General features: G+C 45.3%; 1 protein-coding gene across 1 annotated transcript; it reads left to right on the forward strand.

The window, feature by feature from the left end:
* Positions 1-1,338: 1,338 nt before the first annotated feature.
* On the forward strand, positions 1,339-11,194 carry tgfb1a (transforming growth factor, beta 1a). Its single transcript, XM_041046143.1, has 6 exons — positions 1,339-4,296; positions 8,774-9,058; positions 9,214-9,448; positions 9,942-10,089; positions 10,468-10,578; positions 10,695-11,194. The coding sequence occupies exons 1-6, from the start codon at positions 3,972-3,974 to the stop codon at positions 10,740-10,742; spliced, it is 1,152 nt and encodes a 383-aa protein (XP_040902077.1). The 5' UTR covers positions 1,339-3,971; the 3' UTR covers positions 10,743-11,194.
* The last annotated feature ends 2,081 nt before the right edge of the window (positions 11,195-13,275 follow it).

Genomic DNA, 13,275 nt, shown 5'->3' on the forward strand with positions numbered 1-13,275 from the left:
GCAGTGCTCGTTGTGTTTGGTGCAAACTGTCTTCACCACTGACCACGTGAAATGTGCGTGCTTTAGTAATAGTGCTGTAAGTGTGTCACCTACCCTGCAACTGGAAATACCCTAACCTTTGTTATGTAAAGAATATTGAGTGAAGATCTCTGAGGAAGTGAACGCGTTTATCACGTCTTTCTCACTCTCACACCAAGAATATACAGGATGCGTACAAAATGGACTGTATTCAAACAACTGCACAACACAGTCCACGCTTCTCAGATCAGCCACCAAATTCCAGACCGGTCTGTTGCTTTGTTAAATGTTGAGCAGGTGATATTTATGCTTCACTTGTTTCTTGACGTCCGGTGCTGGAGAGATGTTGCTGTTTGGTAACTGAGGCAGGTACTGTGCCTGGAGAGAGGGAGAGAGAGACGTCGTGAACTGTGTATATCTCAAACAGTTTTTGTTATTAAAGGTGACGCTTCATGGCTAGTGGGGAAAATACAGTAAGAGGAATTGTTCTTGTCCTTTTCAGTTACACGCCACCAAAAATCTTACAGTAGCTTGTTGGAAGCAGCTCTCAGCAGTATCTTTCACACCCACAGAGCTGAATCTTTTATTCTAAAAGTGCAGGTTTTGGGTGAAGTATAACTGAATCAATCTGGTTTAAAGCAGGTAGAGTTTAAGTGGTCAGCTCAAGGACATTTTTATTAGCATGATGTTATGGGCATGATTTATCCAAATAAAGTTCCACAGAAATATTTTCACCAGTCAACAAAAGACTGTTGAAAGAAGCAACAGCATCATGCCCCTCTGCCACAGATATGAACTGTATGCCGGACCAGTTTGATGTGGGGACATGAGTTATAGACTGACAGGATCTGTTCTCTCTGTTGACTGTGAATATTTTTTTCTCACAGCATCCTCCCTCGGCTCGTCTGGCTGAAAGACTTTGGGGTTTGCCACAGCTCTATGGGATCCTCCGCTCAGAGACACACAGACACCGTGAGGTGTTGGCACCGAGGCCTTGCGGTCAAAGGTATGAAATGCCCCATGGCAGACTGGTAAGACGTGTTGGTTGGTTGTATGGAGTCAGTAAGGCACCGAGGCTGTTGTGCTCAGAGGCCAATGTTAAAAAACCAAAATAGGTCAGAGCATTTACCTGGGATATGTTGCTACAGGAAATATTTAGTATGTGCTCACTACAACTTTCATATGTTCTGTGTCTGATAGCACGCATCCCTTAATTTTCAGCAGACAAAATATTTAAACATCAGTCTTAAGGTTCACGACAGAGAGGTGAACCTCAAACGCGTCCCTATCAAGAAGAAAACCATCAATCTCCTGTGGAGATGTACCACCTTTGACCATCAGGTGGCAGTGCACACGCACCAAAGCCCCTACGGATCCACACCGCGAGACAAGTCACAGTCATAGCTGTTGATATTTGATAGCTACCCTCATTTTATTCACACCATCTTATCATTAATGGTAATCAGAGAGATAGAGCAGCTGTCACTGTGGGGTAAATATAGTCTGAGTTGTTGTTTTCCATTGTTGGTGCAGCTGGTATTTTAGGGGATTTTTACCTTGAGTTTCCTTATGTTAAATGTCACTGTTGACTGCCAATGTTTGATGAATAGCTCATTCTTCATAACAGAGAACTGACACGCATGGGAAACACAGTCGAGCAAAACCTGAAAAAAAAAAAAAACTCCCAGACCAAAGACTACAATGGTAATTTACTAACTATATGCTCCTGTTGAATCATCCTGCAGACAGAGACACATGACTGAAACCATCACCGGTTTGTTTTAGTCTGGCCTTCCTTTTGAAAATACACAATCCAACCTCTAAAAAAGCACCGAGACCTAGGCCGGCGGCACCACACGGTCCTGCCCTGTTGGCTCTCCATCCCTTGAAATTCACCGTTCTACTTTTAGACCAGCTCGCCTCAGTTCCTCGGCCTGGCAGGCGTTCGCCTTCACAGCCACCAGGTAAATGTGGCGGTCTGTTGGCGAGACACCGGTGCCACGCAGGGGCTTGTTGACACTGTCAGTCTTCAGACAGGCCAGAGAGTGTGAGAGAGAGCCTGTGCCTCTAAAAGCCAGCGTGTTCAGCTCCTGGCTTCCTGATGTGGACAGGACGCAGGCAGCAGAGCTCTGTTTAACAGCAGATGTTTTACACTGCGGCCGTTACCCTCATTTCCTGGGCGGAGAGCTCCTCGCTCTATTAGACGAGTAACAGGAACCAGAAAAAAAAAGAAGAGTTAGAGAGAGAGAGAGGCAGGGAGTACAAGAGAAAAGTTATCCGAGCTCAGAGCTCCCACAAATCACTTTGTCACCAGCAAGCTCTGACAAGCACTTAGGAAAGAGAGAGCGCACACAAGGGGAAAGGCAGCGAGGCAGGGAGTGAAGCGGAGGTGTGAACAGGGAGTTGTGTCAGCGGAGACTCGGGAGGGAAGGTGTGAGGACGCCGTAGAGGGCACAAACGAGGGGACTTCAATGGATGGATAGAGGGAAGAGAGGACACAGACGAGACTGCAATCTGAGTCCCGAAACGGCGTGAGCTGAGAGGGACTGTTACCGCTGTCATTACCGCTGCTGTGTGTGTGGATGGTACGCTCATTTAAAGGCAAGGTTCGTCTAACTTAGTGTGTGTGTGTTACAGGAGGACAGTTTTTCACAGACAGAGGGAAAGTGTTTCTGTGTTTTATCTTCTCAGCTGATACGCGATCATACTATTGTGTATTATTGTGTTTGAGAATGAAGACAGCGAGAGAGAGAGAGACAGCTGCGGTGTCTGTGAAGTAGGCATGAGTCGGAGGCGCTGAAAGCAGTTTCTGTGAACAGCAGCTGTACACGGATCACATGGTGTTACGGCTGAAAAAGAGGTAGTCAGAGCGACACAAGTTTGTCAACTGTTTTTGTGTAGGGACACATCTCTTAATGACTGCACTGGTCTGTAACTGCTGTAGAATATTTTGGTCAAAGGGACGTTTTTAAATACTACATTCTACTTTCTTTGCCTTCAGCGTAGACACTTGATCAGCACTGAGTTTTATATATGGGCAGTAGAGGAAGCCAGAGGTCATCTGATCAAACTTCAGAAACACAGGAATAGGAAGGGCATTTTTAAGCTTTAAGCACAGGATGTATGTAGAGAGGCGTTAGACATTACATCCATGTACAGAACAGTTCTCAGCGGTTTTTGAAGAGACCTTGTGGGTGAAAGAGGACAGGAAGCTGTTTCAGCTGAAAAGCCGTGGCCTCTGATGTAAGTGAGCTGGGGCTCCGCCAGAACCACTCTTGGTTTTGCTGAGCGTTGTACAGCTCCCCTCGCGTTCGCTTGTCTCTGGGGACATGTAAAGCGAGGCTGCCCGGTGAGCAATTCAGTGCCGAGCTGACACGTGGAGGTGTGTAAACTCCTTAAAGTAAAAACAGGATCCAGCTTAATATTACAAGTGGAGGCTTGTTGGTTTGTGGCTACAGAACCTGCTCTGTTGAGTGTTTGAGTCTCGGTAGATAGTTTTGGACTGATGGGCGCTGCAGAGGTCTTCTGAGTCTGTGTGCATGTTTGGAAGGGCTCTGTTGGCATTTGACAGCTCCTCTCTGGACTCACCTCAGTGTCTGGGACGTCATTGTGTTACCTGTGTGGCTGAGTCAGAGGCTGGCTCATCGCTCGATGTCTTGTCTGCCCACTGGGAATTTCTCCACCTGCCTCTATGCAAAGAAGTCCTAAGTGTTAGGTGGTTTTCACAGCAGCAGCGACAGCACTGGCACCGCTGGCACCCTGAACTTTCAGGACTCTCCACACTGCTTTAATTGTTCTGCCGTGTGTAAACACCTTGCGTCAGTCACACCTCTCCACGGAGTGATTCAGTGTTCCCTCAGGATCCCTGGTCGGAGGCAGGCAGTGAAAGAAAAAGGTGCGCGAGGATTTGCCAAGAGCCAAAGCACATAAGTGGTTACAGTCAGGTTGGTACCATGAAGCTGGCACTGTTGATGCTCGTGGCTGTGTACATGGTGGGCAACGTGAGCGGCATGTCTACATGTAAGACGGTGGACCTGGAGATGGTGAAGAAAAAACGCATCGAGGCCATCAGGAGCCAGATCCTCAGCAAGCTGCGTTTGCCGAAAGAGCCTGACGACGAGGCCGAACACGAGGAGATCCCGACCGCCGTGCTGTCTCTCTACAACAGCACCAAGGAGATGCTGAAGGAGCGGGAGACGGAGCTCCACGCGGACATCTCCACGGAACAGGAGGAGGAGGAATATTTCGCCAAGGTGCTGAACAAGTTCAACATGACCCGTGAGTACCCGACAGCTCAGAGCAGCAGCGCATAAGTCACTTATTGTGTTGCACATGGACACCCACCGTCAAGACTGGAGGCAGCTGCCGAGGGCTTAACTCCAGCACTAACAATGTCAGGTCATAGTGTCACTGTGATTTATGATCCTACCTTTACAGGCACTTGAACGCTGCTCAAGACACACACACACACACACACACACACACACACTAACAGTTCACCAAAAAAACAAAGAGATCTGAGGCGTTGTGTTGTTCAAATCCAATTTTTTTTTAACAGTGTCTTTCTTGTTGGCCAAGAACGTTTCGACATGATTGAGCCTTGAAGTCGTCCCTGGGATACACAAACTCAGCGGCTCCAGCCCAGATCATTTGCCTGATGGCTGATTTTTTAATTCTAATCTCATCCATAAATTCTCTCAGCATGTGTACCCCCCTCTGATCTCCGCCCAACGTCGTCAGGCAGCCTGAGGAGTTCAGAGATCACAGGCGTTACAAGTTAGCGGGACTGTGTGTTGCATCTGGTCCGATGCTCTGCGTTGCCTTCGTGGTATCCACAGCGTTTTTTTTACTGCTTTATTAACGCTGTTTGTTTGGCTGGACTTCACATGCTGTTTGTTCAGCCAAATGGTTTTTGGCTGTAATTGTACAATGACTCTCAAACTGTTATGATAAACATATTTTTTTGGTTTTGTTTCTTTGCTCCATTGTTCTCTACATGCCTACACTACTCACCCTATCAGGCAGGCATCCACGCCATCCCACTTTTATCCACCACTTCAAAAGAAAGAGTTGAGTGGATGGAGTGGAGTGTGCAGACCAAAGGGAGAACAAAGGAACTTTCAGAACGAAGGGCATGATTTCGTTCTGCTCAGATGAAAACCAAAGAACAGGAGGGAAAAAGGAAAAATGAGATTAGAGAAGACATGAAATGTACTCCTTCACCTTCGCGCTGTCTCCCTCTCTCTTTCATTTTCTCTTTTCCCTCTCTGCCTCTCTTTGTCCCTCGGGGAATGGGGGTTTCCTGTAACATGAGCATTGGGTTCTCCCTTGCTTATTCTGTCACCTGTTCTCCATCATATCTTTTTCTTCCTGACCACGTTCCATTTAATTTCTAGGTCTCTCTGCCCGTGATTACCCGTCTCCCTCTCTGTCGCTGTCTCTCTCTCTTTCTGTCTCTCTCTCTCTCCTCCCCTCTCGCTTCTCTCTGCTGCGTTTCCTGAGCCTATTATCAGTGTGTTTGCAGTGTGTTTGTGACAGGGCAGCTTGGCAGGAAGGAAGGAGGCTGATGACCACTGAGATCTTGAGTGACTCAGGTCCGGTGCAAGCGGTGCCCATGGGGAGCATGTGTTTCCTACCTCTGTGGAATGCCAGAGAACACCCATCCACTGTCTTAACCCTCAGCGCGGCACCTTAAAAACAGAGTCAAGTGTTCGCGTGTAGGCCCGGCAAGAGCTCTTTTGCAATTATTAAAAAAGAAAACCACACACACACTTAAAAGGGCGTGTGAGAGACAAGTAAGCTTCTGCTCGTCTGTGGGAAGTAAAAGACAGAAGACTAAAGTAAGTGATTAAATTAGAATCGACCGGAGAACAGGCTTTTAAAATATTCATTAACGATCCTGTTTGACGTTTCAGCATGTGGTTCTTTTTTTTTACTGCACGACTCACACTTTCCTGACGCCCCCTGAACAGCCTGCGGGGATGCATATTTGTGTGCGGAGTATTTTAGAACTTAATAGTTTTAAGTCTCCATCATGATAATTGTGTGGTGGATTAGGCTAAATTCCTTCATCTAGTTCGCAGTAACATCCTTCCCTCACAAAAAAATCACCTCTTGTCTTGGTCCAAATGTAACTCAGCTGGCTTTACAGAGGGAACTCTTTCCTCATTTAGGATTGAAATGAGTTCACTGTGCCGGAGTACTTATTATATTTAAGAGTAAATAAAGCTGCTACCACCCTGTGATGGAGAAGAGCAGGAGCCATGTGTAAAACAGGGTGAGGTGGGGAAACAAGGACGAGCGGGATGTGGGAAGGTGGAGTCAAGCATATGAAGGAGGCAGGTATTTAGCCTGTTGCTGGAATCTGGTTCCTCCCACTGGTAATTACAGGGCTGTCTCCCTACCTGTCACAACAGCTGTCCCCGGCTTACCTGCGGATAGGCCCTGATTCAACACTCAAATCCCCCCCACACCCATGTTAGTACGCTGGCCGGGGAGCTATCTTTACCCCCTCATCTTAGCTCCTCGTGGAGAAGAAGAAGTTTTACACTTTGCTCCCACTAAAGGCCAGAGACAATGCAAGCTGTGTTAATTGGAAAGTAGAAGTGAGGATAAAGCTTTGCCGTAATTATAGCGCTGCAGCCAATATGCTTCTTAGGGGAAGTGACTTAATTTCCTGTTTCGTAAACACTTTTCTAACCCTTGCCACATTTATCTCAGTTTACTTAAACTAGCTGGAGTCGATGGCTTTCCGTGCCTGGTGTTGCTTGTTGCATCGCTGCCAGTTCACTGCTCTCTGCACACTGTACACGGCTGTGATGCTCTGTGTTTCCACTCACACGCTCACAACCAAACATTTGACTGTGCTCTGGGTGGGACCAGTAAAATGTCATCTCATTTCCCTTTGCACTGCACACCAGCTCTTTTCAGTTTCAGTTTGGCTTCGGCACAAGGGGTGAAACACTACCTAAGCTACAGCACAGATGGCGATACTGGTAAATGATACACAAGCAGCCGTGACATGGAGGATCCTGGTACAGCCCGGATCGACCACGCCAAACAAGTATGCGGGGCAGGGTTGTAGCTGCTGTCAGAGAGTAATAAGAGTAATTCCCGGACTTGAGGGTAGAGAATCCCGGCTTTGGCAGGCCGAGGCCTGGATCAGACCCCAGGCTCCACTGATACGCATCTCCAGTTTCTCTGTGCCCCCACTCACACCCCTCCACCCCTCACAACTGTGAGTTATATTTGTGTGAGTGCATTCTTCGCTTCGCCGTTTTCGTTGCATTTACCCTGTTACCCACACACACACACACCTCCTCTCTGTCTCTCTTTGTACACAGCATTTCGCTCTCAGTCACCTTCCTGCATTTATCTTTGTACATCTCCATTTGACTTAATCCTCTGTAATGTAATGCTGGTAAATTTATGGTGATAAATCCTTGGTTCTGTTTTCTGTCAGGCTTTGCACGGGGGGAACGTTCCTGCTGTCACGGGCTCACGAGTAAAAGTTGCAAACATGGGCAGCAATACTGTACGAAAACAAAACGCTCTCTATGGTCAACTTTACAGCAGCTGGATTAGATGAGTGTTTGGCTGCAGTTATGATTATTGAGTAACGCTGTGAGCTTTGAGCTGACGCTGTGAGCTGTTCCATTTCATTAATGTGTACACAGAATTATGAAAAACCCTTTTGAAAGAACCCTTCATAGAGTTTGCTTATGAAAAAACGAACTAATGAACATATCACTGTTACATTATGCTGCAAGTTACGGTGTTGTATATATCAAGTATGCAGATACAATATTATTTTGACCCTCATGCCCATTAACTGTATATTTTAGTGTTAAGTCTAAAAGTTTATTGTACAGATTGCAAGCTTCATCACCAGTCCATGACCAGAAAATGGATTTGTCCAACACCGAAGCTTCTCCTTCTCCTAGGGTCCTGATCCAATATTTATATTTTCCTACATAATGTAGCTGGACAATGTCCAATGCTCAATGTGGTTTTGTCTTCCAACAGTTTTGAACAAAATAACAAATTCCCCAAGACTAAAAACAACAACACGGATAGCTCTTAAATACACAGACCAAAAAGTTAAAACACTTAAAAGAAGAACGTGTGGTTCTGCTCATGTTTCTGAGACATAGAATATGTGGGAAAACAGTAGAGACCCATTCATTTCACAGTTTGGTGTGGATATTCCTCTCTGTGGCTTCAACATAAACATTATGGCCTTTTGCTCTCTGCTTATCAGAAGGTCTGTTCTATCAAAATGGAAGGATTGTCTCTACCTGTGGCGTCTAACATATGGTGAATGGATCAGAGAGGTTATGTGTCATGTCCACCTATATTTAAAAAATCAGATATACCATTAGAGGATCCACCTGAAAGTTCTATGCCACTTGGCAACCTATTATTATTATTTCTAATTATTCTAATTATTTATCTTTCTTTATTAATCTCTATTTATCTATTCACTGACCGTATCTCTGTATGAATGTATTCATATTGATATATTTTTGTGGATTTTTTTTGTGAATGACTGGCTGTACGCAAATTTACTTTATTTAAAGATTAAAAAATGACCTTTTAAACATTTAAACATTTAAATTACATTTCCCCTTCACAGTGTCAAGCAGCTCATAGAACTTTTTCCAAGTGTCTCTCTAATATGCATTCATACAACTTGCTTGTCCAAATTAGTGGTGTGAAATCTCCAAATAAGTAATTGTCTGTTTTTAAATCACAGGACAAGATGATATAGAGGACATGAAGAAATCCAAAAACGTCACAATGTCCTTCAACATCTCGGAGATACGACAGAGTGTGGGGGATTACCGCCTGCTGACCACTGCTGAGCTGCGGATGCTCGTCAAGAACCCCGGGATACCTTCCGAGGAGCGGGTGGAGCTGTACCGGGGTGTGGGGATGTCGGCCCGCTACCTCGCTTCCCGCTTCCTCACTAACCATTTTAAGGACAAGTGGTTGTCCTTCGATGTCACTGAGACCCTGCAGAACTGGCTCAAAGGGACCGGTGAGTCACAGTAAACACGTGCAGATTATCTCGTGATCCAGTACTGCCATGACCGTTGTTCGTCTTTTCTCTTCAGCCCATGAGCAATCTTGATGATATTTACTTTCATGGATAAAGTCTCCAACCAGTTATGTTGTAAATTTCTGCCTTACCAGAGGACGAACAGAGTTTTGAGCTCAGGCTGTTCTGTGGATGCAACGGGAAAAAAAATGATGACATTAGCTTCAGTTTCTCCATCTCTGGGATGGCTGGTGGCAGAGGAGACACCGCAATGATGCACATGATGACGCAGCAACCACCCTACATCCTGACCATGTCCATCCCTCAGAACATCAGCAGCCACCTCACCTCGCGCAAAAAACGCTCCACGGACAGCGCTGACTGTTCACTGTAAGCAATCCTTCACATATCACAGTGTTCTGTTGTATTTTACACAGGCATTTTGAAAGCCGTACTAACCCGCTGACAGCTACCTGCCATCGGCAGAGGAAAGTAAAAAAAAACATTTCAACTCCACCTTACAGGTCTGTGGTCAGTATGGTACATGAGCTGCATTTGCACACTAGAGTTTTTCAACCTTAGTCATATGAAGCCTTTTACAGTGTACCGCTCATTCACCCACAATGCAAAGCAGAGCGACCATGCACGGCAGACGACCTGCTTATCAGGAGAAGCTGGGGTTCAGACAACAGACCTTCTACCTTCTGAGTTGCAGCGCGTGAGCCCTGGCTTCGTGCTCATGTGTGAATTCTTACTTCAGATCTGTCCTTAGTGCAGCTTTAAAACAGACTGATATTAAACAAACACTTCAACGGCAACTATGCCCTAAAATTCTCTGTCACTCCATCACACAACTCTTTCTCTTTCTCTTTCTCTTATGCAGCCAGGATTCCTGCTGCAAGCGGAGGTTGTACATTGATTTCAGGAAAGATCTGGGCTGGAAGTGGATACATAAGCCGACGGGCTACTATGCCAATTACTGCATGGGACCCTGTACCTACATCTGGAACGCTGAAAACAAATACTCTCAGGTACAGTTCATCACCTCACTGTGGTGTGCGAACCACATCTGATTACATGGTTGAATAAGGTAAAGTGGTTTCAGTGCTCAGACTGAAAGCTTTCTCACAACGTGGTTTCCTCCCCCTCTCGTTACTGAAGGACTCAGAAAATTTGTGTTATTTGCAAAATTTACTGGAAAATTTACTGTCACTTACTAAAACTTAGTAAATGACATTTTACCCATATTTACTGCACCTGTGCCACTGTAAAAGGAAACGCTGCTTAACAGCGTGCATCAGTTAATAGTTCATCATAACAGCAGTTGCTCTTTCTCGTCATGTCGGTGATGAAACTCTGAGATAAGCTCTTTGTTTCCTTGTGTTTCCGTCATGTCGCTGGTTTCACAGATTTTGGCCCTGTATAAGCATCACAACCCCGGAGCCTCTGCCCAGCCCTGCTGTGTTCCTGAGGCACTCGATCCACTGACGATCGTCTACTACGTGGGCCGGCAACACAAGGTATCTGTCCTCCAGCCAAATAACCTCCGTCCTGACGTGAAATGTTTACAGAACATTTTATCTGAAAGCGACACTGAGAGATGATGCGTCACGTTGCTGCTGATTTTCACTTTCAGGTGGAGCTGCTGTCCAATATGATGGTGACGTCCTGCAAGTGTAGCTAAAAACACAACATGGCTCACTGCTCTGCCTCCATTCAGACATATACAGAGATGGAAGAGGTCGTGTTTGAGACCACACAGAGGAACATTTGACAGAGATAAAGAGGACGGGGACAATGTGGACAAGGGGGACAAAATATTTAAAGTAATCAGGAAGTTTATGGTCAAGCTTTCCTCCCGCAAGCTCCACCATTATCACGTTGGAGGCACTACACACCATGGACTTCTTATAGATGTCATAGATAATATTGTTCATGTGTATATACTTTTTACTTGCAGTACTAAAAATATCTGTATTGAAATGGATTAATTTATTTGTTGGATGGACAGATTTCTGAAGAAGTGATACACGTGTGTTAAAGAGTCAGTTTGACATGGAAAAGGATTAAAATGAAATTATTTTGGACAAAAAGAAAAAGGAAAAAAAAAAGTGTTGGATAAAAGATGCCAGAGGACATGAGGACCAAAACAACCTAGATGGAGGAACACTTTTGTTTTCACAGATGATTGTGTAGGACATTTATGTTTGCCACGTCATCTTCCTAGAGAGGACATAGTTAAAGGTGCTAAATCGCAGGTATGGAAAACAGTGGTTGTTGGGGTTTTCCTGGACAATAACGCTGCAGGTGTATTTGGAGAGCGCTCCACCGGAAAGGGCAGCAGACAAGCAAAGGGACAGTCCGACCTGGGGGAAACTCCCTCTGACTCACAGGCGGAAGCTTTGAGTGAACTGAGCAGCGTTTCACGGGAACCATCCATCAGTTTCACTCACCGTGTTTGTCTTTTCAACCCACGTGATTTTTACAATGCTTTTTTGTCACCGTGTTTGTGTTTATAATTGAATGTCAGCTTGTCCTCGGGCTGTTAACGCAGTGAGTAATACCAGCGGTTGTAAGCCCGATGACACCATGTTTTTCCCCCTCTCGGGATTTGCAGCCAGCTTGTTGTCTTTAGACGGTGAGGGTCAGGGGATGTGGTTGTGGTGTTGGTTTTTGGGGAGGAGCTGTTTAGACTTGATACACAGGTTTGCTGTTTTGTTTTTTTTGTTTTTGTTTTAAACCATAGTAAATTAGGGGCAATTTATTGCCTTTTTTCAGGACAAGTTTTTACTTTCATCTGAAGTGTGATGCTTTTTGCACAACTCAAGAGTTAATTCAGCATCTATGATTTGTTTTAGGAATAAAACCAAACCATTTTTTTCAGTTTACCCTATTTTATAGTGCACTTACTATTTGAAATTTGTATCTGTAAATAATAAAAACATTTTGAAATAAACACTGATGTTAAATTATCATGTCAAAGTAGATTTTGTGAGCAAAAAAACAACAACAACAAAAAAACCCCCACATGCGATGTTTCCACTTGTCAGAGAGTAGGTGTGTGTGTATTGCACTTGTCAGTGCAGGCGTGCTGCTGTGTGTGTTTTAATTACAGTAAGGCGAGAAAAACATTTTCCAAAATGAGAGCAAACTGAAACGCACAAAATGGTGAATGAGAGGTTTTGTCTTGCTTGTCTTCGGCATGTTTTGGTCTATGAATGTTGACTACAACTCGTTGGTTAGCTCGGGTAAAACCCCTTTGCTAAAAATATAACTTTACTTTGTATTAAACTCAGACTCGAGCTGGAAACTGAGATGAGAGTAGGCCGGTGTACCTGCACACACCTCCTCTTCCTCCCACTCTTTTTTCAGTGTAAGGCTCCTCTCATATCAGAGACTGTCCAATGTCTGAAGAGAGATCCAGCAGTGGAAAAGCGTGGCGTGTGCCAGGTGCGTGTGGTCTATTTCTGGGCGACCACTGGGTGCCTGTTTGCTCTGGACACTTCTTGCTCTGTAGACTGACTGAAGAAGAGCAGCAAGCCCCGCTGGGCCTCACCGACAGCTATGCTGGCACCAGAATTCCCGGATGCACAGCCCCGTTCTTGGCACTGCCTTCACCTGAAGGGATGCACACCATAAAAAACTTTTTTTTCCCATTTTTTTTTTTTTTTTTTTTTTACAATCTCCGTGCACCTCATCCACCCCCACCCTACCAGCCCCACCCCTCTCCCTCAGTACTCAAGGGATTACTGGCAACCCATGAGGCTGAATTGGGAATGAGGAGAGCAGGTCCAGACCCGTTGGTAAGTCCCAGACTTAAGGGCAGTGACTACATGGAAAATTAAACACACATACTGCACATGAAAACACTGAACCCACTGACACACAGCCACGACTCGCACATCAACGTCAAATACCTTACATAAGCTTTGCGCTATTGAGTGGTGTGGGGGATGCTTGTGTTGCTAACAAGGTGACAGTGATCTGTGCTATCTTGTTCCAGTTCTGGCTGCGTTACCCAGGGTTCCTCTGGAAAGCCCAGGAATTCTTCTCCTGCGAGTCAGCACAGAGGACGCTTGCTTGGAAAGTGCTCGTCAAATGCAGATAAACAAAGTAAAATGAAACATGATCAGCGTAATTAAATCCCCTTTTGTCTCACCTCGCAGTGATTCAAACAGATCTGTTGCCAGGTCTTGATTTTTAATGGTGCCGAAGCA

This window comes from Toxotes jaculatrix, chromosome 9 (genome assembly GCF_017976425.1).
Source record: "Toxotes jaculatrix isolate fToxJac2 chromosome 9, fToxJac2.pri, whole genome shotgun sequence".
Lineage (NCBI taxonomy): Eukaryota > Metazoa > Chordata > Actinopteri > Toxotidae > Toxotes > Toxotes jaculatrix.